The sequence below is a fragment of the Neofelis nebulosa genome, chromosome 7 (genome assembly GCF_028018385.1).
Source record: "Neofelis nebulosa isolate mNeoNeb1 chromosome 7, mNeoNeb1.pri, whole genome shotgun sequence".
Lineage (NCBI taxonomy): Eukaryota > Metazoa > Chordata > Mammalia > Carnivora > Felidae > Neofelis > Neofelis nebulosa.
In genome coordinates, this window is record NC_080788.1 from 59,590,311 (window position 1) to 59,612,793 (window position 22,483).

The following is a 22,483-nucleotide window of genomic DNA, read 5'->3' on the forward strand; positions in this document are numbered from 1 at the left end:
GTCAGTATTTCAGGCATTGATTTGTATGAGCTCTTTGCTGAAGACATTAATTTTAGGTTATCATTTGTTGTTAATTTGTTGTTAAAATTCCACGCACCCCCCCCCCCCGTTCATTACTGCCTTTTAGTTTTGTTTATCTCAGTTGTTTGAACAGTTGAACAGTTGTTTGTCTCAGTTGTTTAAATAGAAGTTTATTTTTATTTGGACAAATCTCTCATTTTCCTTTTTGATGTTTTCTTATTGCTTTTAAACTTAGAAAGTCCTTCATACTGTGGATAGTGAAAATTTTCTTCTCAGAATTATGTAACTCTTTCTCTTAAGGAAAAAAACCTACTCTTTTGTTTTCCAGATCCCAAATTGATCTTCCAGGCTAGCCTTGCAAATGCTCAGATACTGATTCCCAGCAACCAGGCCAGTGTAAGCAGTATGCTGTTGGAAGGACATACTCTCCTGGCCCTTGCTACTACAATGTATGCCCCTGGGGGTGTCAGCCAGGTACGGATAGCACTTTTACCTGTTATTGCAAAATAGGACTGATTTTAAATTTAGCAGAAATATCTATGGATTTTCTAGACCTCCTGTGATATTCAAGTATAACTGCTTATAAGTATCTCATTATATTAAAGAGCATAAAACAAAGGATGAAGTTTTATATTTTATATTATATCCTCTTAAGTTGAAAGGGAACTAATATGTGGTGTAGATTTTTTTTATTCTTTCTTTCTTTCTTTCTTTCTTTCTTTCTTTCTTTCTCTCTCTCTCTCTCTCTCTCTCTCTCTCTCTCTCTCTCTCTCTCTTTCTCTCTCTCTCTCTCTATCTCTCTATCTCTATGGATTTCAGAATCCTTGTATTAGTCAGGGTTCTCCAGAGAAACAGAATCAATTGTGTGTGTGTGTGTATATCTGGTATTTATTTATTTTTTTAAGTTTATTTTTTTGAGAGAGAGAGAGCACAGGCAAGGGAGGAGCAGAGAGAAGGAGAGACAGAAGCAGGCTCCGCACCACCAGTGCAGAGCCCTAGGAGGGGCTCCAACTCATGAACTGTGAGATCATGACCTGAGCCAAGATCAAGAGTCAGACTCTAAACTGACTGAGCCACCTAGGTGCCCCTACCTTTGTTTTTTAAACTCCAGGTTTGTTTTAAGGATAGCACGTCAGTTTCTGATTGCTCCTGGGAGTAACTGTATTTTAGATGTGTGGCTTAGGAATTACTGTCTACTATTTGTACTCTTAGGCAAAAAGGAAATCATAATTTTTGGCTATCCATATAAACTCTTAAGGGACCCAGTGGAAATTTGCCCATCTCTGCTTCTTTGAAAGTATAGTATGCCTGGTTAGAGGGAACTGAATTAAGGATGCTGTTTAACATCTAATCCTTAAAAGCTTCTTACTGATGCTAATTTAATATAATACTACATCCTCCAGATTATTGCAATGTATTTTAATTTATATGGTTATCTATTCCTCTGTTTATAATCACCTGTCAAAAAACAGTCATAGAATAACTTGAGCACTGAGGGAGAAAAACCTAGGTAGAAGTCATCTAGTCAAGTGGTTTTCTTTTTCCTTTAAAAATATTTACTATTTACTATTTAAATATTTTAAGGGGTGCCAGGGTGGCTCAGCTGGTTGAGCATCTGACTCTTGATTTCACTTCAGGTCATGATCCCAGGGTCATAGGATTGAGCCTCATGTCAGGCTCCATGCTGAGTGTGGAACCTGCTTAAGATGGTCTCTCTCTCTCTCCCTTTTCCTCTGCTCCTCTCCCCTGCTCACACATGTGCTCTCTAAATAAATTAAATAAATAAAATTTTAAAAAATAAAAAATACTCTAAACATTTTAGTAGCAGAGCCTTTTTTCAAACAGTTTTTTCACATATAGTTTGAAAACCACTGATCTAGTTGAACTTCCTAATCTTATAGATGAGGAAACTGAGGCCTGATGTTGAATATCTGGCCCAGGGTCACCAGCTAGTTTTTCCTAGAACCAGAATGAGAACTCTTGGCTTCTAACTCCTTGACCATTGGTTTTTTCACTTCCATGTATTTTTTCAAGCTAACCTTGTTTCATTCTTGTGAAAAAAAAAAAACCTGAAATTTGGGAAAGAGAAAACCCTTACTCTGTACCATGTGATCTTTTTATTTAGGTTGTTCAGAATGATGAAAATGAGACCTGTTTGAAGAAAGTAGATCCCCAGTTACTGAAGATGGCATTAACTCCTTATCCCAAGCTAAAAACTGCTCTATTCCCACAGTATACTGCCTCTAACATCCTGCCACCTGATATTACACTTTACCACCTTATGCAGGTACAGTATTTAGGTGGATAGTATTGGGGGGTATCAGTCAAGGTTCAGCCAGGAAAACAGAAACCTACTCTGGGTCTTTCAATGTTTATTACTTCTTTTTGAGAGAAACAGAGTGCAAGCAGGGGAGGGGCAGAGAGACAGGGAGACACAGAATAAAGCAGGCTCCAGGCTCTGAGCTGTCAGCACAGATCCCATGTGGGGCCCAAACGCCTCAACCGCAAAATCGTGACCTGAGCTGAAGTCAGACACTTAACCGACTGAGCCACCCAGCTGCTCCTACCCTGGGTCTTTCAATTAGGAAATTACACAGTAACAGCAGAAAGGAGAATCCAAACATGCCCTGGTGAGACAACCCAAAAACTGACGAAGAAGGAAGCCGTCAACACTCCTAAGGCTGCAAGAACAGTGCAAGAAAGTGGTGTTATCAGAACCCAGAAGCTGGAGCTGTCTCTGGGAGCTAATCTGACAACCTGGCTGTCTAATGAGAGCCGGAAACAGAAGGTGGAGCTGGAACCTTGGAGGAGATACCCCAGAAAACAAAGAAGGAAAAAAATACCTGGTTCTCCCCTCTTCCCACCTTTAGTATCCATGTTGTTCTCTGGGCTAACCCTACTGGTAGCCAAAGGGCAAATGAGCTTGGGCAATGCAGTTCTCTGTAGGGGAAAGGTGGAAATGGATCTGAGAGCAGATAGTTGGCCAGCATAATTGTCTGCTGCTTTCATCGAAAGCATTCTACACAGATAACTTGTGTCTCTCTCTTCTCAGTGAATTGAGTTATTTGTTTATTTAAATCAGTGCTTCTTAACCATTCTCAGGGCAAAACCTCTTTAAGAATGTGAGTCCTCTACCCAGAAAAACTGCACATATATGTATAAGTTTGCATATATTTTCGAGGAATTCATATACCCTGAAACCTATTCAGGGATCTTCTGTTACGAACACATTCTTTTGTTCATTTCTCATTTCAGAGGGCTTTTGCTTTTTTTCTTTAGGTGCGCATATTTCCCATTAGGGTCTTTAATTCAACATAAACGCTATAATCTATAAAGGTACAAAATTTCTCCAGTGTGAACAGTCCTTAATTTATAGAGTAGTCCTGCTCAGAATGCTCACTCCCCATGTGGGTGCCACTCCATGAACTGCTTGTTGCTGGGATGTGATGAGATTAGGATCTTGAACTATTATATAAATCTATGTTACTAAGTACACGGTTCAGTTCAGCAGGCTTTTGTTGTGTTTTTTTGTTTTGTTGTTTGATCTGTGTAGCAAGACACTCTTGAAGCAGGAAGCATTTAGCTGGATTTAAAGTAATTGCAAGTTTCTTATCTTATTGCAGACCAGTAGCACTGGTATAAACTTTAAGTGGATTATACCAAAGCAGTTGCACTGCCTAAAGTGGATTCAGTCAGCCTAGAACATAAGTGGTTCAGGTTGTTCTTTGTTCTGTTCTCAAGTTGACTGATGCAATTTTTTAGTCGTATTACTTTATGAAAAGTAGCCCTTCCTTAACACACCACAAATTCTTATTTAGTTTTAAATCAAAGCTGCTTTTTCTTTAGCCGCTCACATCTTGACTTAAAAGTTTTATTTTCTCCTTTATCTTTTCTACCATCTGTTGATCATCTTTGCTAAATCTTTGGCTTAGACAAATTTCAAACAGCTATGGCTCCCAGCTTTCAAACCTTTTCTGACTGGCTTAACAACTTCCTGCCCTCTTTTTCCTTTGATGGCAGTGGTGGTTCGTTCATGACATTCCTCTAACCTTTGATCTACTTTTCCTCTTTCCTTTCTAGTCCTGCCTTAGCTTACATTGTCTTGTTTACATGGTAACATTTTCTAGCCTCTTCTCTTGCTTTTGGATTCCAAAAGTATTTCAAAAATCCATTTACATTATGATTGATGTTGTTTGAACTGAAAGAGAGTACACTTTGCAGATGTAGTTTGAAGTAAGGGGAGTCTGTAAAAGGAACACAGCCAGTTCTTTTTTTATTAACATAAGAAAGTGTCTCATGCATTCTTTTTTTTTTTTTTTTTTGTAAGCTGGGCTCAGAGAATTTATGTTCAGAAAGATAAGGTTGAAGAAGGGAAGCAGACTACCTGTGAAGTCTTTTCATACAGTTTTGTTCACTTATTTTAGAGTCAATTAACTTTTAATTCTGATTTCTCCCCTTTTTCAGTCATTATTGCCCTTTGATCCTAGCAGATTGTTTGGCTGGCAATCTGCCAACACACTGGCTATAGGAGGTAAGTCATTATAGGTATTTAGGGCTTTAGAAGTTAAGTATTTCAGCAGTGTTGACAGTAGAACTTAATTTATGTAAAGCCAATCCAGTTTTTTTCTCTGCTTTTTTTTGTTTTGTTTTTTGAGAGAGAGCATATGTGCACGAGTGAGTGGGTGATCGGGGGAGGGACAACGGAGAGGAAGAGAGAGACTCTTAAGTAGGCACCATGCCCAGTGTGGAGCCCAGTGTAGAGCTCGATCTCATGACCCATCATGAGATCATGACCTGAGGTGAAATGAAGAGTTGGTTGCTTAACTGACGGCTGCCAGGCACCCCTCACTGCTTTCCATTTTAAAAATAAAGATGCATTCCGATGGAAAACATTTTCTAGGAGACTGAACTGAAAACATTTCGTGAGTTAAAAGTAATTGTAATACATCACTAGTGCTATTCTTGCCGAGAAATATAAGATGTATTATCCTAAAGTGTATCTGTATTATCTATCTGCTTAAATTTCTCCCTTTCCAAAAATCCCTGTTTACAGTATAGTATTATAAATAAGATTAAGAGCATAGGTGTTGGCTTTAGACAAATCCTGGCTCGATCTTGGGTAAGTGATGTAAGCTTTCTTCACTTCCCTACAAAATAAGGTTAATAACAGTGCCCACCTCACGTATTACATGAGAATGACAGGAGACAAAGTATTTAAAAAGCTCTTGGAGCTCCTGGCGCATGGTAAGCACCAGAGGCATGCACATTGCTGTTCTTTTTAGACCAGAAGCACTTCTCTGATCTTTTTTTTTTGGTGCCATGGTTAAATTCTACTTTTTCTTTTTTACTTTTAAATTTAGGGTTAGCCTTTAATGTCATGGTACTTGTGGTGTCTCTGCCGATATTGCTCTAAAGTAGGCTTCAGATTAGCACTTTACACATAATGTATACCCTGTAAATATTTATGGACATGCATAAAAATGAATTTTCTAATGTGTCCATTTTGTAATTTCAAATTTCAATATATTTAACTCACCTACTGCCCAGAGCTCGTGCAGTGCCAGACCTGTAATAGATGTTCAATAATATTTGTTGATGGCTGAATATAGTAGTGCGTATTGCATTCTCAAATGAAAATACTTTCTTAATCTCAGTGAAGTTACTACTAGAGTGTAGACTGATTCCCCTGTGCTGTTCTAATGCCTCCAACTCCAACAACTTCACCAGAATCCTGACCCCCTTTTGGAGACTGAGCACCGTACTGGGTACACTTGGGGAAAAGAGAGGAAGTTAAAGGCATATTCCCTGCCTGGTGTTGGGAAATATTTGAAGAAATAAAGCATAAAGTAAATGAAACAATTATAAAAACATAATGTGGATTTATGAGATTGGAGAATTGTATTTAATTAGAATGTTTACTTTTTTTTTCATATGGTCTTACCACTGAAAAGAGATGTAGAGTGACTGTGAGGTGACTTGGCTTCTGTGTCAGGCCAGAGAAAATCACCTTTTGGGTAGAATTTTTTCTTGTATACCCTCTCCATACTAGCCCCCAGCTGCTAAAAGATCACGGTCTTACTTGAATTAAAAACTAAAGTTAGCTGATTTGGTGCCAGGCAGTGCTATATACTTCACATGTATTCAGCAAATATTTAATGAGTAAATGAACAGTTTTATGTGTAATTACAAGTTACCAAAGTCTCTGTGTTCGTACAAAGAATATAGATAAGGCATGTGACAATTTTTTAATCTTAAAGGTGGTAGACTTTTAAGTAATAGCTTTGTTAGATGACAGACACCTCTCTTCAAGTCTGTCTGTCTGTCTTTCTCTTTCTTTTTTTTAAGAACCAAGTCATAGTATAAAAAAATCCTTGTTTTTTTGGAGGATAATTTTTTTTTTTTTTTTTTTTCAGAAATAGGCTTTGAACTTTGAAAATAAGAGCAGATGAAGTTTTCCAAGAACTTGTTCCTTTAACAGTTCAAAATGTGGTTTCAGGGGTGCCTGGGTGTCTCAGTCAGTTAAGCATTCAACTCAATTTTGTCTCAGGTCATGATCTCACAGTTCATGAGCTTGAACCCCGCATCTGGCTCTGCACTGAAAGCACGGAGTCCTTGGGATTCTCTGTCTCCCTCTCTCTCCTCCCCTCCCCTGCTTGCACACACACATTCATTCTCTCTCTCTCTCATTCTCTCTCTCTCTCTCTCTCTCTCTCAAAAATATAAATAAATGTTAAAAATATACATTTAGAAGAAAACAAAAATGTTTTTTTCATTTTTTTTTTTTTTATAGGTAGTGAGTGGCCTAAGAGGCAATTAAAGATTAGGGCTTGACAGAAGTGGTTATTTCATACTAACTTGTCACACGCAAACATCTTCTGACTTCAGATTTCTCTAGAGAGGAAAAAATGTTTTTCTGTTATTTTCATGGGCACAGAGTAACTTTAAACTGAGCTACTCTGCTAATCTTAGAAAGATGGTATCATCATATAGCTAATGAGGTCCTCTATGAAAACATCATCAGAAACTATAGCTAGTGATAAACGGAAATTGTAGAACGGTATTAATATGAAGAAAAGGATGTTCTTAAAACTGTTTACTGGAGGAAGGTATAGTGAGTTGGCCTTGGTGAATAGAGGACTCATATAAATACGTTATGAAGGGATTTCATTGTGTTATGAGCTGCATGAATGAATTATAAAGCTCTTTTTGCAGATCATCAGCGGAGATTTTACAGGCTAAAGGATTACTGCCATTGTGAACTTAAATGATCATCAAATATAGAATTACGGCATATAAAATAAGTTCCGTGAGGAAAAAACATAAATTATAAGTTTTTTATGCAGCTTTGCAGGTACATATTTTTGTGTAAAATGGAGGGCTACTTCTTCACATTAAAATAAACTATTACATTTTGGTGGTTCACAGTAATACACGGTGGTACAAAATGACAATAACAACTGGTTTTCTTTTACCATTGCAGAGTTAAGTTTCCCACGTACAAATTTGGAATTGATCATGGTGAAGTGAAGAGGATTAATATTGCTTTACTTTCTCCCCAGATGCAGGGAGTCATCTCCCGCATTTTTCTAGCCCTGACCTGGTTAATAAGTATGCTATAGTGGAACGTCTGAATTTTGCTTATTATTTACAACATGGACGGCCTTCATTTGCATTTGGTACTTTTCTGGTCCAGGAATTAACCAAGAGCAAGACTCCCAAGCAGCTGTGAGTATTTAAAACATAATTTGTACTCTTAATAAAAGGCATATCTGAGTATTTTTCACATGTATTTGAAAAAAAATTCTGAAAATATATCACAGTTAAATAATTATATCTGACTAGTAATTTAGTGTTCTTTTTTTTCCCCTTTGTGCTTTTCTGTATATCCCAAGTGTGGGGAATTTAGTGTATCTTTGTTAATAGGAAAAAAGATAATAAAGATAATATTAAAAGATTCTTTTTATGTCTTTTAAAATTCTGTTTAAAACAAAAAAATGACCCAGGAGCTTGCCAAATATTAGTGGTTCCTCTAAAGAGGGAATTGTATATATAATAAGATGTGAATTCTGTATTTATGATCTTCATTTTTTATAATTCACTTTTATAAAGTACAGAATTTGGAGAAGTATTTTATATAATCAGCTAAATATAGATTTACTTTATTTATTGATTTGTCTTATAGCTAACAAAGTAATGCATTTTTATGGTAAAATGTTCAAGTAATTCAGAATGGTGAAAAATGAAAGATAAAAGTCCCTGAGTCTCCTGTCTTCATCCTACATAGTAAATTAATACGGTTATTTTTGTGTGCATCTGTCCTTGAAATTTGTCTACGCTTGTAAAACTAATATAAATGGGGACACTTGGGTGGTTCAGTCAGTTAAGTGTCTCTTGATTTCAGCTCAGGTCATGATCTCACAATTCTAAGATCGAGCCCCGCATGAGGGTCTGTACTGACAGCATGGAGCCTGCCTAGGATTCTCCCTCTCTCTCTGCTCCTCCCATGTGTGTGTGCTCTCTATCTAAAAATAAACATTAAAAAGAAATTTTAAAACCTAATATGTCAAGTTTAATTGGCATTAATTTTCTTGGTAGTATGTATATATATTCATAATTGATAAGATCACAAGTTGACAGTCTTTCAGAAGTTCTGTGTTCCTTGGATGAAGTTGGAAGCAAGAATAATTTGGCTTATAAACAGGTGTTTTAGGAGAAGGTGAAATGTAAGGGAATGGGGAGCTATGGAGACAACTAAAAACTGCCAAGAACTTAAATGGGTGTGTGCAGGGGGCAACAATCATAGGTGTCTGACGCTTCATGTATCACTGTGTAATTCTGGCTGCTCTTCCTGTTGAGAAACAATTTTCATATCCTGATGTGATTTTGATTCCTTCCTTTTTCAGGGTCCAGGAAGTAGGCAATGAAGCCTATGTTTTAGGACTCTCCTCCTTCTACATACCTTCAATAGCAGCTGCGTGTGTTTGTTTCTTAGAACTGCTTGGCCTCGACAGCCTAAAGATCAGAGTTGATATGAAAGTGGCCAATATAATTTTGAGCTACAAGTGTAGAAATGAAGATGTTCAGTACAGCTGTGTCAGAGAGTCTCTAGGTACAGCACCTTTTCCATCTGGGGTTTGTTTTGTTCAGGGGACAAGGGATGAATAGGTCTGAGGCACTGGATTATGAGTGGTTGGGGGAGAAACAGTTACCTTCCTGTCTCATTCTTTTCCGGCAGAATGTTTGCACTTTATCTCACTTTTTTGGGCCTTTTAATTAGGTTCTGAAATGGCCCAAGGCCACACTCTTCAAACAGAAATTCCCAGCGCCTGACCCTTTCTCTTCACCATATTTTATTGTTTATATTTCTTACAGCTGAAAAACTATCTAAACTGGCTATGGATGAAAAGGCAACCATAGAAGAATTGCTTATTCTTTTAGAAGAAGGTATATGGAGCAGCATTCAGCAGCAGGAAATAAATAGGTTTGTTGAATTGCAACCTCAGGCTTTTTTCCAGCAAGCTTTAATCTTCCAAGCTGTGTTTGCCTAGTCTTTCTTCTAACGCCTCACATATTTTTATCAATCCTTTCAAGTCTTCTTACTCAGCCAGCGTATAGCAGATACTTGGTAAATGGACAAGGATTTTAATTTCTTCTTGCCATTAGTAAAAGGAGGGTGAAGATAATTATTCACTCTTTAGAGATAGAGTTTCCAAGAGATGGAAAAGTGCTCTGTCTCCTCCATTGTCCTGCTGGTCAGAGGAATCTCCTAAGTGTCACATATTGAAATCATTTAAGAAGATGTGGGATGGATCTCACAAAATTTGACTCTAAGTGATGTCCTTAATTTTTTCTTCCTAATGTATGTCAATTGATAATGAAAGTTGAGGTGACCATCTATCCACAAAAAACCCTCTACATACACATTTATGCCATCTTTCCTCTGTGCTACGCCACCTGGGGTAACCCTGGGGTGACCCCAGACTGTGGGAAGGCACACTGTTCTCCTATACCTGCTGTCAATGGCTCTGTTTTCAGCAGTTTCCTGCTGCCAGTAGGAACAGGTACTCCCTGTCTACAGCCATACCACCCTGAACGCGCCTGATCTAGGAACAGGTACTCCCCACTTAGGAAGCCCATGCACTTGTCTGGACTCTGATACTGTAAATCATGCAAAAACAGTTAAGCACTCAGGAAGTGTCTTGACTGACTGTTTATGCAGTTCTCCTTAAGATGGTATATAGCTACTATATCTACTGATAGATACTTGGCTGATAATAGAAATGAATTCTGCTAGTATACTAAGAAAGCTTTGTGTTATGGGTACAGGAGTCCTCTTTTTTCCACCACTGTTTTCCAGAACAGCCTACTAAACATTGATATTTGTTGAAAGGCTTTTTAGAACATATCCTGTGGTTAAATTTATTTAATGTTTACTAATTTTCCAGTTTAAAATTAAAGCTATATCTTAACAAGTTTGTTTTTTCCTCTACTGCCCAATTACAGGATATCTAGTGAATCTAGCAGCCAGTGGGCATTAGCGGTACAGTTCTGCAGGATCCACAATGTGAAACTGAGCACGTCTTATCTCAGAGAATGTGCCAAAGCAAATGATTGGTTACAGTTCATTATTCACAGTCAACTCCATAACTATCACCCAGAGGAGGTAAGCCACCATTTGTTCCCAACTATTCAAGAAGAGGAAATTAGAAGACTTCTGGGAAGAAAAGTAGTGTTTTTTCTGTTGTGTATACCTAGGCTTTTGTTTTATATGATGCTACTATTTTTACTAAGATTTCAGTGGATTGGCTTCAGTTAAAGGACTAATCATTAGGGGTGCCTGGGTGGCTCAGTCAGTTAAGTGTTCAACTTCGGCTCAGGTTGTGATCTCACGGTTCGTGGTTTCGAGCCCCGCGTTGGGCTCTGTGAGGACAGCTCAGACCTTAGAGCCTGCTTCGGATTCTGTGTCTTTCTCTCTGCAGCCTCACCCCCTCATGCTCTATCTCAAAAATAAATAAACATTAAAATTTTTTTTTTTTTTAAAAAGGACTAATCATTAGTATTAAAGAGCTGAAGGAAGAGGTTTTTGTGACTCCAGATTGAATATGGAAATTCACTCCAAAGCAATAAATTACTTTGTAAATTTCCATGGTCACTTCCCCTGCATGCAGTTCAGGGTGAGAAAGAACAATTTGCCTCTGCTTTTCTCTAACATTTTTCAGCTCCAGGTGAAATTGACAGTTGTCTTTTTTAATCGTCTGTTTTCTAGGTGAAATCTCTTCTTCAATATTTCAGTCCTGTCCTTGAAGACCACTTAAGATTGGCTTTTGAGAACTTGCCCTTAGTGTCCAACTCCAGGATGGACAGTGATCAAGTCTGCAACAGGTCCCCCCAGGAATTCCAGGGAAACAAAGAAGAGATGACTGATCTCTTTGAAGTTCTGCTCCAGTGCTCGGAGGAGCCAAACTCCGGGTCCTGGCTCCTAGCTGAAGCGGTGAAACAACAGGCCCCTATCCTTAGTGTCTTGGCCTCATGTCTCCAGGTGAGGATAATGAAAAACCTAAATTAAGGACCCAGAGAGCAAGAGGAACAGTGGAGAGGGACTGGAAAGGCTGATAATCAGAGAGGAAGTGGGGTGATGATGTGAGGCTCCAGCCTGTGTTTTCAAGGCCACTGTCACTTTTGTGCTTTTCCAGCTTAGGCTCCAGGCCATCTAATAGTACACTTTCTTGTACATTGATACTCAGTAACTCAGGTGATCAGAGCCTTGCTTCCTGGCTGGCAAAGAGAAGGGACCCTGCCTCTTGAGCAAAGAAGTGGGATGCTGTAGCCAGCCCCTTGATCAGCCTTTCTGTGGAAGGCTGTCTTGTTTTCTTATACTTTGTATTTCCACAACTTCCATGTATACCTGCTCAGTCTCTTGGTCCTTTGACATGTTACACTCTGCAGAATAGTTTATGATAATCCCTTGTTGTTTATTAGTGTTTATTTCATGTTTGAAGGCTTTTCAAGCTATTTTAACCAATTTATTGTTGGTGAGGTGACTTGTTCTAAACAGGACATATCCATCCATGGTTGTAGCATTGCTGGCAATTCCCAACTCCCTCTGTCAGGTAATCCAGACACAATTGTTATTTTATTTTGAAAAGTTTTTATCCAATGGCAGGGTGTCAGTACTATTCCTTGTCTCTGTGTTTGGATCATCACATCTGTGGAGGAGAGTGTTGCAGCCGAAGCAACAGGACACATTCAGGGCTCAGTGGAGGGCCACATGTGGGAGCTTCAAGACCTCTCAGTCATCTGGAAAACATTGTTAACAAGGCGGAAGAGCAAAACTCTCATCAGAGGTTTCCACCTTTTCTTGAAGGTAGTGATAGTCACTTCATTTCTTTCCTGAGTTTAAAAAGGTTACTTAAGAATTTTCCCATTGGATTTTTCAATTGTTGTAACCCTGGGTTTTTTGGAGTTTTTTAGCCAACAACAAATAATGATAATAGAACTACGATTTATTTAGCAAAGAGCTTTAAATTTATTATTTTAGCCAGTTCTCAAAATAATCCAATACAAAGACAGTATTATATGAAGATGTTATGAAATGGTATTATCCTCATTTTATACAGTAACAAGCTTGGGCTTGTAGAACTTAAGTATCTTTCCCCAGGGCCTCAAAATATTTTAGTAGTATATTTATAGTTCAGATCTATACTTTCTCATTCCAAAACTCCTGTCTTCTGACTGAAAAGCTTTCACCAAAGTGATAGAAATGCCCCAGACAGCTGTAGGTTGGCAGCTCTGTGGAGCCCATTTTCCAGGAGTGTATGTAGAGGTGTCCTAGCGCCATCTAGTGGAACATCTCCAGCTCGTGTGCAGTGGACCAAGTATACATACAATAGACAGAAAATGGACTGTTGAGTAGGTGTACCTGGCCTGAATATCTTTTTTCTAAAAGATAAAAGAAATATAAATTTAATCTTTATTTTTAACATATATGGCTTAATTCTACGATGAAACTGTTACTATTAGTACTTATGTTTTTACTTTAACCTCTTATATTGATTGGCATTGTTCATTGAGAAAATAGTATTGATTGAATTCACGATTTTGTAATTTCATTCAAACTCTTTCTTAAAGGATTCCCCACTACTGTTGATGATGGAGATGTATGAACTATGTATGTTCTTTAAGAATTATAAGGAAGCTGAAGTTAAACTTCTGGAGTTCAAAAAAAGCTTTGAGACTGTAAGTTGGAATCATACTGCTCTTTGTGGCTGATCTGAAATTGGGTAGCGTGGCCCATCATCTGTTAGTAGTCAGGATATGACAGGCGAATGGCTGGTATGTGTCATAATTCATACCAACTCATTTGTACTGTTCCAGAGGTGGGGGGTGGGGGTGGACAGGAGTCACAGCGGCCTTGCTTACAGCACCTCAGTTGCCAGGCATGACAGAGAGGTTTCATCTAATGTGTTAATTCTAATCAGGGTCCTGAGCTGCAGCCAAGCTCAGTGGGAAAGGGATTAACAGGATCTGCTATGGATGCTTGAGAGGAGTATGGTGGTGTGTGAGCCACACTTTGCCACTCTAACAGAACCACCAACAGCACTGAGCGTGAAGGGTGCGTAATACTGCTGTATTTGCTGTGGCAGGAAATAATGGCCTTTTCCATCCAGAGTCCTCGTAGTCCCTGTCCAAATGATGCTGAGCCTTGTGGTCCATTTCAGGATTCACCGTTTCAGTACTTGTTTCAGGCCTGTTTATCATGTGGAGCTAATTAACCCTATGGAAGAAAGAGGAAGTCATAAGGAAGGAAAAGAGATGTGCCTTAGTCCTCCGTTGGGTTTTAGCACTTTTGCTTTCTCTAACCCCAAAAGAACTCGATGATAAACAACACAAAACTATATACTGATTCTACCCAACAAATATATCACAGTGGAACCAGTATAGGCTTTTGCTGTAAATCAATAACTGTAATGAAGATTTAAAAGTTAAATTATTTGAAAATATTGAATAAATTATTGAAATATGCCTGAGGTTACAAAATCACAGCAAATAGGAACATTAATGTCCTCAAGTCTAGCACTTTTCCATGGCTGGAGCTCTGCTAGATATCTTTTCTTTTCTTTTCTTTTCTTTTCTTTTCTTTTCTTTTCTTTTCTTTTCTTTTCTTTTCCTTTCCTTTCCTTTCCTTTCCTTTCCTTTCCTTTCCTTTCCTTTCCTTTCCTTTCCTTTCCTTTCCTTTCTTTCTTTCTTTCTTTCCTTTTCTTTTTGACATTATTTTTTATTTTAGCAAAATACACGTACCACTTACGATTTTAACCATTGAGTATATAGTTAGTGGTATTAAATACATTCCCATTATTGCACGACCATCACCACCATCCATCCTCATCACACTTTTCATGTTGTGAAACTGAAACTCTGTACTCAGTAAACAATAACTCCCCATTCTCCTTTATCCCCAGCCTCTGGCAACCATGATTCTACGTTTTGTATTTATGATTTGATTACTTTAAGTACCTCATGTAAGTTGAATCATACAGTATTTGTCCTTTTGTGACAGGTTTATTTCACTTAGCATGACATTCTCAGGGTTCATCCATGTTGTACCATATTGCAGAATTTCCTTCCTTTTAAATGCAATAAAATTCCATTGTGTTTTATATGCCACATTTTGCTTCTCTGTTCATCTACCCATGAATATTTGGGTGGCTTCTATGTTTTCACTATGCTGCTATGAACATGGTATACAAATAGCTCTTGGAGACCCTGCTTTCAATTCTTTGAGGAATCCTCCCAGAAGTGGAATTGCCAGACAATATGGTAACTCTGTTTTTAATATTTTGAGGAATTGTCATACTGCTTTCCATAGCAGCTGCATTATTTTACATCGCTGCAACAATGCACAAGGGTTCCAATTTCTCCACATCCTTCCTCTTCAACACTTGTTAGCTGTTTTTTGTTCTTTTTTGTTTTTAAGTAAGCTCTGTGCCCAGTGTGGAGACCCCAAGATCAAGAGCTGCATGCTGTACCAACTGAGCCAGCCAGCCTCCCCATTGTTTTCTGTTTTTTCTTTCCTTTTTTTTGTTTTTTGTTTTTTTTTTTTTAATTTTTTAACGTTTATTTTTGAGAGAGAGAGAGAGAGACAGAATCTGGAGCCAGGTGCCCGAGATTACTGTTTTTTCTGATAGTAGCCATCCTAATGGGTGTGAGGTGGTATCTCATTGTAGTTTTTTTTGCATTTCCCTAATGATTAATGATGTTGAGCATCTTCTCATGCTTACTGGCTGTACATCATCTTTGGAAAGATGTCTATTTAAGCCTTTGGCCCATCTTTGAATTGGGTTATTTTTGTTGTTGAGTTTTAGGAATCCTGTATATAATTGAGATATTAATCCCATATCAGACATATGATTTGCAAATATTTTCTCCCATTCTCTGGGTTGCCTTTTTACTGTCGATAGTGTCTTTCCTTAAGTTTTCACGAAGTTCAGTTTGCCCAATTTTTCCCTTGTTACTTGTGCCTTTAGTGTCCTATCCAAGAAATTATTGCCAGATCTAGAGTTGTGAAACTTTTGTCCTATATTTTCTTCTAAGAGTTTTTATTGTGTTTAGGTCTCATATTTAGGTCCTTGGCCCATTTTGAGTTAATTCTTGTATAAGGATCCAACTTCGTTCTTTGCATGTGGATATTCAGTTTTCCCAGCACCATTTGTTGAAAATACTGTCCTTTCCTCATTGAATGGCTTGGCACCCTTGTCAAAAATCATTAGACCATATATGTGAGGGTGTATTTCTGGGCCTTCTGTTCTATCCTATTGGTCTTTATGTCTGTCTCTATGCCAGTAGCACACTGTTTTGATTATTATAGCTTTGTAGTAAGTTTTGAAATCAGGGAGAATGAGGTCTCCAGTTTTGTTCTTTTTCAAGATTATTTTGGCTATTGAGGGTCTCTTAAAATTCCATATGATTTTAGGATGGTTTTTCTATTTCTGTCAAAATGCATCATTGGGATTTTAATAGGGATTGCACTGAATCCAAAAATCACTTTGGAGAGTATAGATGTTTTAACAATATTAAGGCTTCCAACCCATGAGCATGGCATGTGTTTCCATTTATTTATGTCTTTAATTTCAGCAGTGTTTTGTAGTTTTCATTGTACAAGGCTTTTACCTCATTGGTTAAGTTAATTCCTAAGCAACTTATCCTTTTTGATGCTTTCGGAAATGGAGTTGTTTCTGTAATTTCCTTTCCGGGTTGTTTGTTGTTTGTGTATAGAAATGCAACTGATTTTGGGGTGTTGACTTTTTATCCTGCTACTTTGCTGAATTCACTTATTCCAAGTTGTGTGTGTGTGTGTGTGTGTGTGCGTGTGTGTGTGATTGTTAGGGTTTTCTTACATGTAAGATCATACTTTCTGAAAAGATCATTTTATTTTCTTCTTTTCCAATTTGGTGCATTTTTTTCCCTTGCCTAAAGGTTCTGGCTAGAACCTTCAGTCAGTGCTGGGTGGAATAGAAGTGATGAAAGCAGACATCCTTGCCTTGTTTCTGATCTTAGAAGAATGGTTTCAGTGTTCCACCTTTGAGTAAAATGTTCACTGGGTTTGTCACATGTGGCTTTTATTATGTGGGATAGTTTCTTCCTATCCCCAGTTGTTTATTTTTTTAACCTTGAAATAGTGTTGAATTTTGCCAAATACTTTTTTACATCAATGGTAAAATGGTCGTGTGGGTTTTTTTTCCTATCTTCTGTTGATACGATGTATACATTGATTAGTTTTTTGTATGTTGAACCATCCTTGCATCCCAGGAATAAATCCTGTTTGGTAATGGTGAATAATCCTTTTAATATGCTGCTGAATTCAGTTTGCCAGTATTTTTTTTAATGTTTTTTAATATTTATTTTTGAGAGAGACAGAGACAGAGCACAAGTCAGGAGAGGGACAGAGAGAGGGAGATACAGAATTTGAAGCAGGCTCCAGGCTTCACACTGTCAGCACAGAGCCCGATGTGGGGCTCAAACTCACAAGCTGTGAGATCATGGCCTGAGTGAAAGTCGGACACCTAACCGACAGAGCCATCCAGGCGCCCCTGAGTTTGCCAGTATTTTTTTGAGGATTTTTTTTTTACATCAGTGTTTGTAAGGGATGTGGTCTATAATTTTCTTGTAGTGTCTTCATCTGTCTTTAGTATTAAGATTATGCTGGTTTCATAAAATGAGTTGGGAAGTGTTCCTTCTACTTCAGTTTTTTAGAAAAGTTTGCGAAAGATTGGTAGTAGTTCTTTAAATGTTTTTAGACCTCACCAGTGAAGCCATCGTGTCCAGGGCTTTTCTTTGTTCATAGTACTCTGTTATAATCCTTTTTTTTTTTTTTTTAAGTTTATTTATTTTGAGGGTGCTGGTTGGCCCAGTCATTAAGCATCTGACTTCAGCTCAGGTCATGATCTCACAGTTGGTGAGTTTGAGTCCCACATTGGGAGAGCGTGAGCCCTGCTTTGGGTGAGCTCGAGCCCCACTCGAGAAATAAATAATCCTTTTTATCTGTAGAATGACCCCACGTTCATTTCTGATTTTAGTAATTTGAGACCTCTATCTATAAAAAATGTTTAATTTCAATAATAAAACCACAATTTTATTTTTTCAGTGTTCCTTTTGATAGTGACTTCTAACTTTATCCTATTGTGGTCAGAGAAGATACTTTGTATGATCTCTGCCTTTTGAAATCTCTTGAAACTTGTTGCTTAATGTATGGTCTGTCCTGCAAAATACCTCATGTGCACTTGAGAAGAATATATTTTCTATTGTTCTTAGGTAAAATGTTCTGCCCCTGTCTGTTAAATCTATTCAGTTTATTGTGTCAAGCCCTGTATTGTTTTTGTCTGATTATCCATTAGTGTGAGTGAGGTATTGCAGTCCCCAGCTATTATTATTTCTTGCTTCAATTCCATCAGCTTTTGGTTCATGTATTTTGGAAATCCATCATTAGGTATGTAAATGTTTATAATTGTTAAATTTTCTTGCTGTATTAAACCTTTTATGAGTATCTACTCTCCTTCTCTGTAAACTTTTTTGATTAAAAGTTTGATATTAGTATAGCCACCTCCACCACTCTTTTTTGGTTACTATTTGCATGGAATACCTTCTTCCATCCTTCCACTTTCAACCTGTTTATGTCTTTGGATCTCAAGTGAGTCTCTTGTAGACAGCACATAGTTGGATCATGTGTTTTTGTCTATTCTGATCTCTGTCTTTTAATTGGAGAGCTTAATCCATTTATATTTGAAATAATTACTAACCAGGAAGAACTTACTTCTGCCATTGTGCTGTTGGTTTTCTTTATAATTTGTAGCTTTGTCGTTTCTCATTTCCTTCATTACTGTTTTCTTTTGTGTTTAGTTGATTTTTGTAGTGAAATGTTTAAATTCCTTTCTGATTTCATTTTGTGCCTATCCTGTAGCTATTTTCTTTGTGGTTACAATGAGTTTATATCAGCTTAACTTCAATAACATACAAAAAGTATTCCTGCAGCTCCAACCTCACCCCTTTTAGTTGTTCATGTCACCAAATTACGTCTTTATAGATTATATGCCCAAAGACATAAATAATTCCTTTAAGGGCATTTAGTCTCTTAAATTATGAAGAAAACAATAGTTGGAGTTACAAACCAAAGTTACAGCAATACCAGCTTTTATACTAATAATTGTTCTTTTTTTCTTTAAATGCATTAGTCTCTTAAATCATATGGAAAGTAAAAACCCCTTGCTACAGTAATACAGGCTTGTATAATGGCCCATGTATTTATGTTTATTGAGTTCTTTATTTCTCCATATTACTTTGAGGTATCGTCTAGTGTCCTTTCATTTACCTTACAGGACTCCCCTGAGCACCACTTATAGGAACAGTCTGGTAGTCAAAGACTCCCTCAGCTTTTGTTTCCCTGGGAATGTCTTAATTTTCCCCTCACTTTTGAAGGATAGTTTTGCTGGATATATCAGCCCATGGGGTGCCTGGGTAGCTCAGTCGGTTATGTCTGACTTTGGCTCAGGTCATGATCTCACAGGTCATGGGATCGAGCCCCACATTGGGCTCTGCACTGACAGTGTGGAGCCTGCTTGGGATTTTCTGTCCTCTTCTCTCTCTGCCCCTGTGTCATTCTCTTTCTCTCTCAAAATAAATAAAGGAATTTAATAAAACAATAAAACTAAAAAAAAAATTAGAAAAATTTAAAAAGGAACACCCATTTAAATGTGTGTGTGTGTGTGTGTGTGTGTGTGTGTGTGTGTGTGTATATCTATGTATATCTCATCCCACTGTCTCTGGCCTCCACAGTTTCTGATAAGACCCTTGCAGATAATCTTCTTGAGGATCCCTTATATGTGACCAGTCCCTTCTCTCCTGTTACTTCCAAGATTCTTGTTGTTGTTGTTGTTGTCGTTGTTGTTGTTGTTGTTTGCCTTAAGAAAGTTCAATTATTATGTGTCTCATTATGGGTTTCTTTCAGTTCTCCTTGCTTAGAGTTTGCTGAGCTTCTTGGATATTTATATTCATGTCTTTCCTCAAGTTTGGGAAGTTTTCACCCATTGTGTCTTCAAATATTCTCTCTACACCTTTCTGTCGTCTTCTAGGACTCACATGATGCTTACATTGGTCCACTTGATGATGTCCCATCAGTCTCTTAGGCTCTGTTTGGTTTTCTTCAATCTTCTTTCTCTTCCTCAAACTTGATAATTTCTATTGTCCTGCCTTTAAGATTGCTGATTCTTTCTTCTGTCTGCTCACATCTACCTTTGAAGCCATGTAGTGAATTTGTTATTTTACTTGTCAGCTCCAGAATTTGTTTCCTTTTAGGTTTTCTCTTTCTTGGTATTTCCATTTTGTTCACACGTCATTTTCTTGACTTTCTGCACATCTTCCTCAGTTAAAACAGTTGTTTGAATGGTGTATCTGCCGTTAGGTCTATTTTAGGGACTGGTTATGTCAAAATTTTTTTCTTTTGGGGCCCTACTTTCCTGCTTATGTGTATGCCCTATGATTCTCTGTTGAACTCTGGACATTTGAATCTAATGATGTGGTAACCCTAGAAGTCAGATTCTCCCCCTTCCCCAGGGTTTGTTATTTTTTGTTATTATTTTGGGTTTTGGGTGGCCAGAAGTCATTTCTGTGCCAAGGATCAGCACGAAGTGTAAATCTAAGTAAGGTCTTCTTTGGGTCTTTTCTAGCCTTTCCCTGCACATACACAGTAATTTTCTAATTTTCCTCATATATGCAGTTGTTTTTAAATGTCTCAGTCTTTGGGGCACCTGGGTGGCGCAGTCGGTTAAGCGTCCGACTTCAGCCAGGTCCCGATCTCACGGTCCGCGAGTTCGAGCCCCGCGTCGGGCTCTGGGCTGATGGCTCAGAGCCTGGAGCTTGCTTCTGATTCTGTGTCTCCCTCTCTCTCTGCCCCTCCCCCGTTCATGCTGTGTCTCTCTGTCTCAAAAATAAATAAACGTTAAAAAAATAAAAAAATAAATGTCTCAGTCTTTATGTCTGGCTCCCAAAAGGGAAAAAAGCAAAAAATGAAGGGAGTGGGGAGGAAAAGGGTGCTAGCCCTTTAAATCTCCTGGAAGTCAGGGGAGGAGTTCGGTGGAGCTTGCAACAGTGGGTGAGGTGAAACAACAATGACTGCCCACTTCTTTGTCTACACCTCTGTGGCTGGAAGCAGCAACTGGGGATCAGAGCACCAATTTCTGATATTTGGAGGACAGGGTCCTTTTTGCCCCCACAACTCCTGCAAGCTGTGTGCAAGCTGCTCTAGGAACATGTGCATACACAACTGCCTCCCCTGTGGCTAGGGGTGAGGAGTGGGTTGCAGCTACTGTGGTAAGCCTGAAATTGATCAAAATTGTCAGCAATTTACCTGCCATTAGGCCTTCCTCTGGAACTCACAAGCCTTCAACACACTGCAGAGTTCCAAAATGATTGTATTGAACTGATTTGCCAGTGCAGTTCTTGTCTAGGTGAAGAGAGAGATGCTGGTGCTTTCTGCTCCTTCCCTCCACACCACCTTTTCAAAAGGAATTTATTTTTTAGAGCAGTTTTAGTTCATCATAAAATTGAGAGGAAGTTTCAGAGATTTTCCATATACCCTCTGCCCCCACACCTGTATAGACTCTCCCCGTTATCAACATCACAACACCAGCATGGTCCATTTGTTACCAAGGATGAACCTATACTGACACATCATAACACCCCAAAGCCATTGTTTACCTTGGGGTTTACTCTTAGTGTTATACATTCTTCAGGTATACATTTGGAGATATGCGTAATGACATATATGTGTTACAGTATCCTACATAGAAGTCTCATTGCCCTAAAAAATCTTCTCTACCTATTCATCCCTCCCCACTCCCAACCCCAGGCACCCACTGATCTTTCTACTATCTTCATAGTTTTGCCTTTTTCAAAATGTGGTATAATTGGAATTGTATAGAATGTAGGCTTTTAGGATTGGCTTCTTTCATTTAGTAATATGCATTTAAGTTTCTGTCATGTCTTTTCATGGCTTAATAGCTCATTTTTTTTTTTAGTGCTGAATATTACCTTGTCTGGATATACCACAGTCTATTTATTCATTCACCTACTAAAGGACATCTTGATTGCTTCCAAGTTTTAGCCATTATGAATAGAGGTGCTCTAAACAAAATTTTCAACTCCTTTGGGTAAATACCAAGGAGCATAATTGCTCGATCAAATGGTAAGCGTGTGTTTTGTTTTGTAAGAAACCATCAAACTTTCTTCCGAAGTGGCTATATCGTTTGCATTCCCACTAGCAATGTATGATGGTTCTTGTGGGTCCACATCCTTGCCAGCCTTTGGTGTTGTCAGTGTTCCAGATTCTGGCCGTTCTAATGGGTATGTTGTGATATGTCACTGTTTTAATTTGCATTTCCCTGATATATGATGCAGAGCATCTTTTCCTATGTTTATTTGCCATTTATATATCTTCTTTGGTGAGGTATCTGTTAAGGTCTTCAGCCTTTTTTTTTTTTTTTTTTTTAAGTAAACTCTATGTCCAACATGGGGCTCAACTCACAATCCCAAGATCAAGAGTTGCATGCATGGGGCACCTAGGTGTCTCAGTCAGTTAAGCGTCCAACTTTGGCTCAGGTCATGATGACGGTTGATGTTTTGAAGCCTTGCATCAGGCTGTCTGCTCACAGCTCAGAGCCTGGAACCTGCTTCAGATTCTGTGCCTCCCTCTCTCTCTCTGCCCCTCCCCTGCTGTGCACTCTCTCTTTCTCTCTCAAAAGTAAGTAAATAAACATTTTTTTAAAAAGTTGCATGCTCTACCTACTGATCCATCCAAGTGCCCCAGCCTATTTTTTTAATGGCGTTGTTTTTTTATTGTTTCATTTTAAGAGTTCTTTGTGTATTTGGATAACATCCCATTATCAGATTTGTCTTTTACAAATTCTTGCAGTTT

The 22,483-nt window shown here is 38.2% G+C and overlaps 1 protein-coding gene across 2 annotated transcripts in view; it reads left to right on the plus strand.

Annotated features, from left to right (window-relative positions):
- The window catches only part of SPG11 (SPG11 vesicle trafficking associated, spatacsin), an 88,612-nt gene that overhangs the window by 47,127 nt on the left and 19,002 nt on the right, over nt 1-22,483 (plus strand). For both annotated transcript variants that reach the window (XM_058737899.1, XM_058737901.1), the window contains 10 exons: nt 350-495; nt 2,147-2,308; nt 4,486-4,552; nt 7,581-7,746; nt 8,925-9,130; nt 9,394-9,502; nt 10,525-10,684; nt 11,288-11,560; nt 12,185-12,385; nt 13,150-13,257. In XM_058737899.1, coding sequence (XP_058593882.1) covers nt 350-495; nt 2,147-2,308; nt 4,486-4,552; nt 7,581-7,746; nt 8,925-9,130; nt 9,394-9,502; nt 10,525-10,684; nt 11,288-11,560; nt 12,185-12,385; nt 13,150-13,257 — 1,598 coding nt within the window. The remainder of the gene's footprint in view (nt 1-349; nt 496-2,146; nt 2,309-4,485; nt 4,553-7,580; nt 7,747-8,924; nt 9,131-9,393; nt 9,503-10,524; nt 10,685-11,287; nt 11,561-12,184; nt 12,386-13,149; nt 13,258-22,483) is intronic.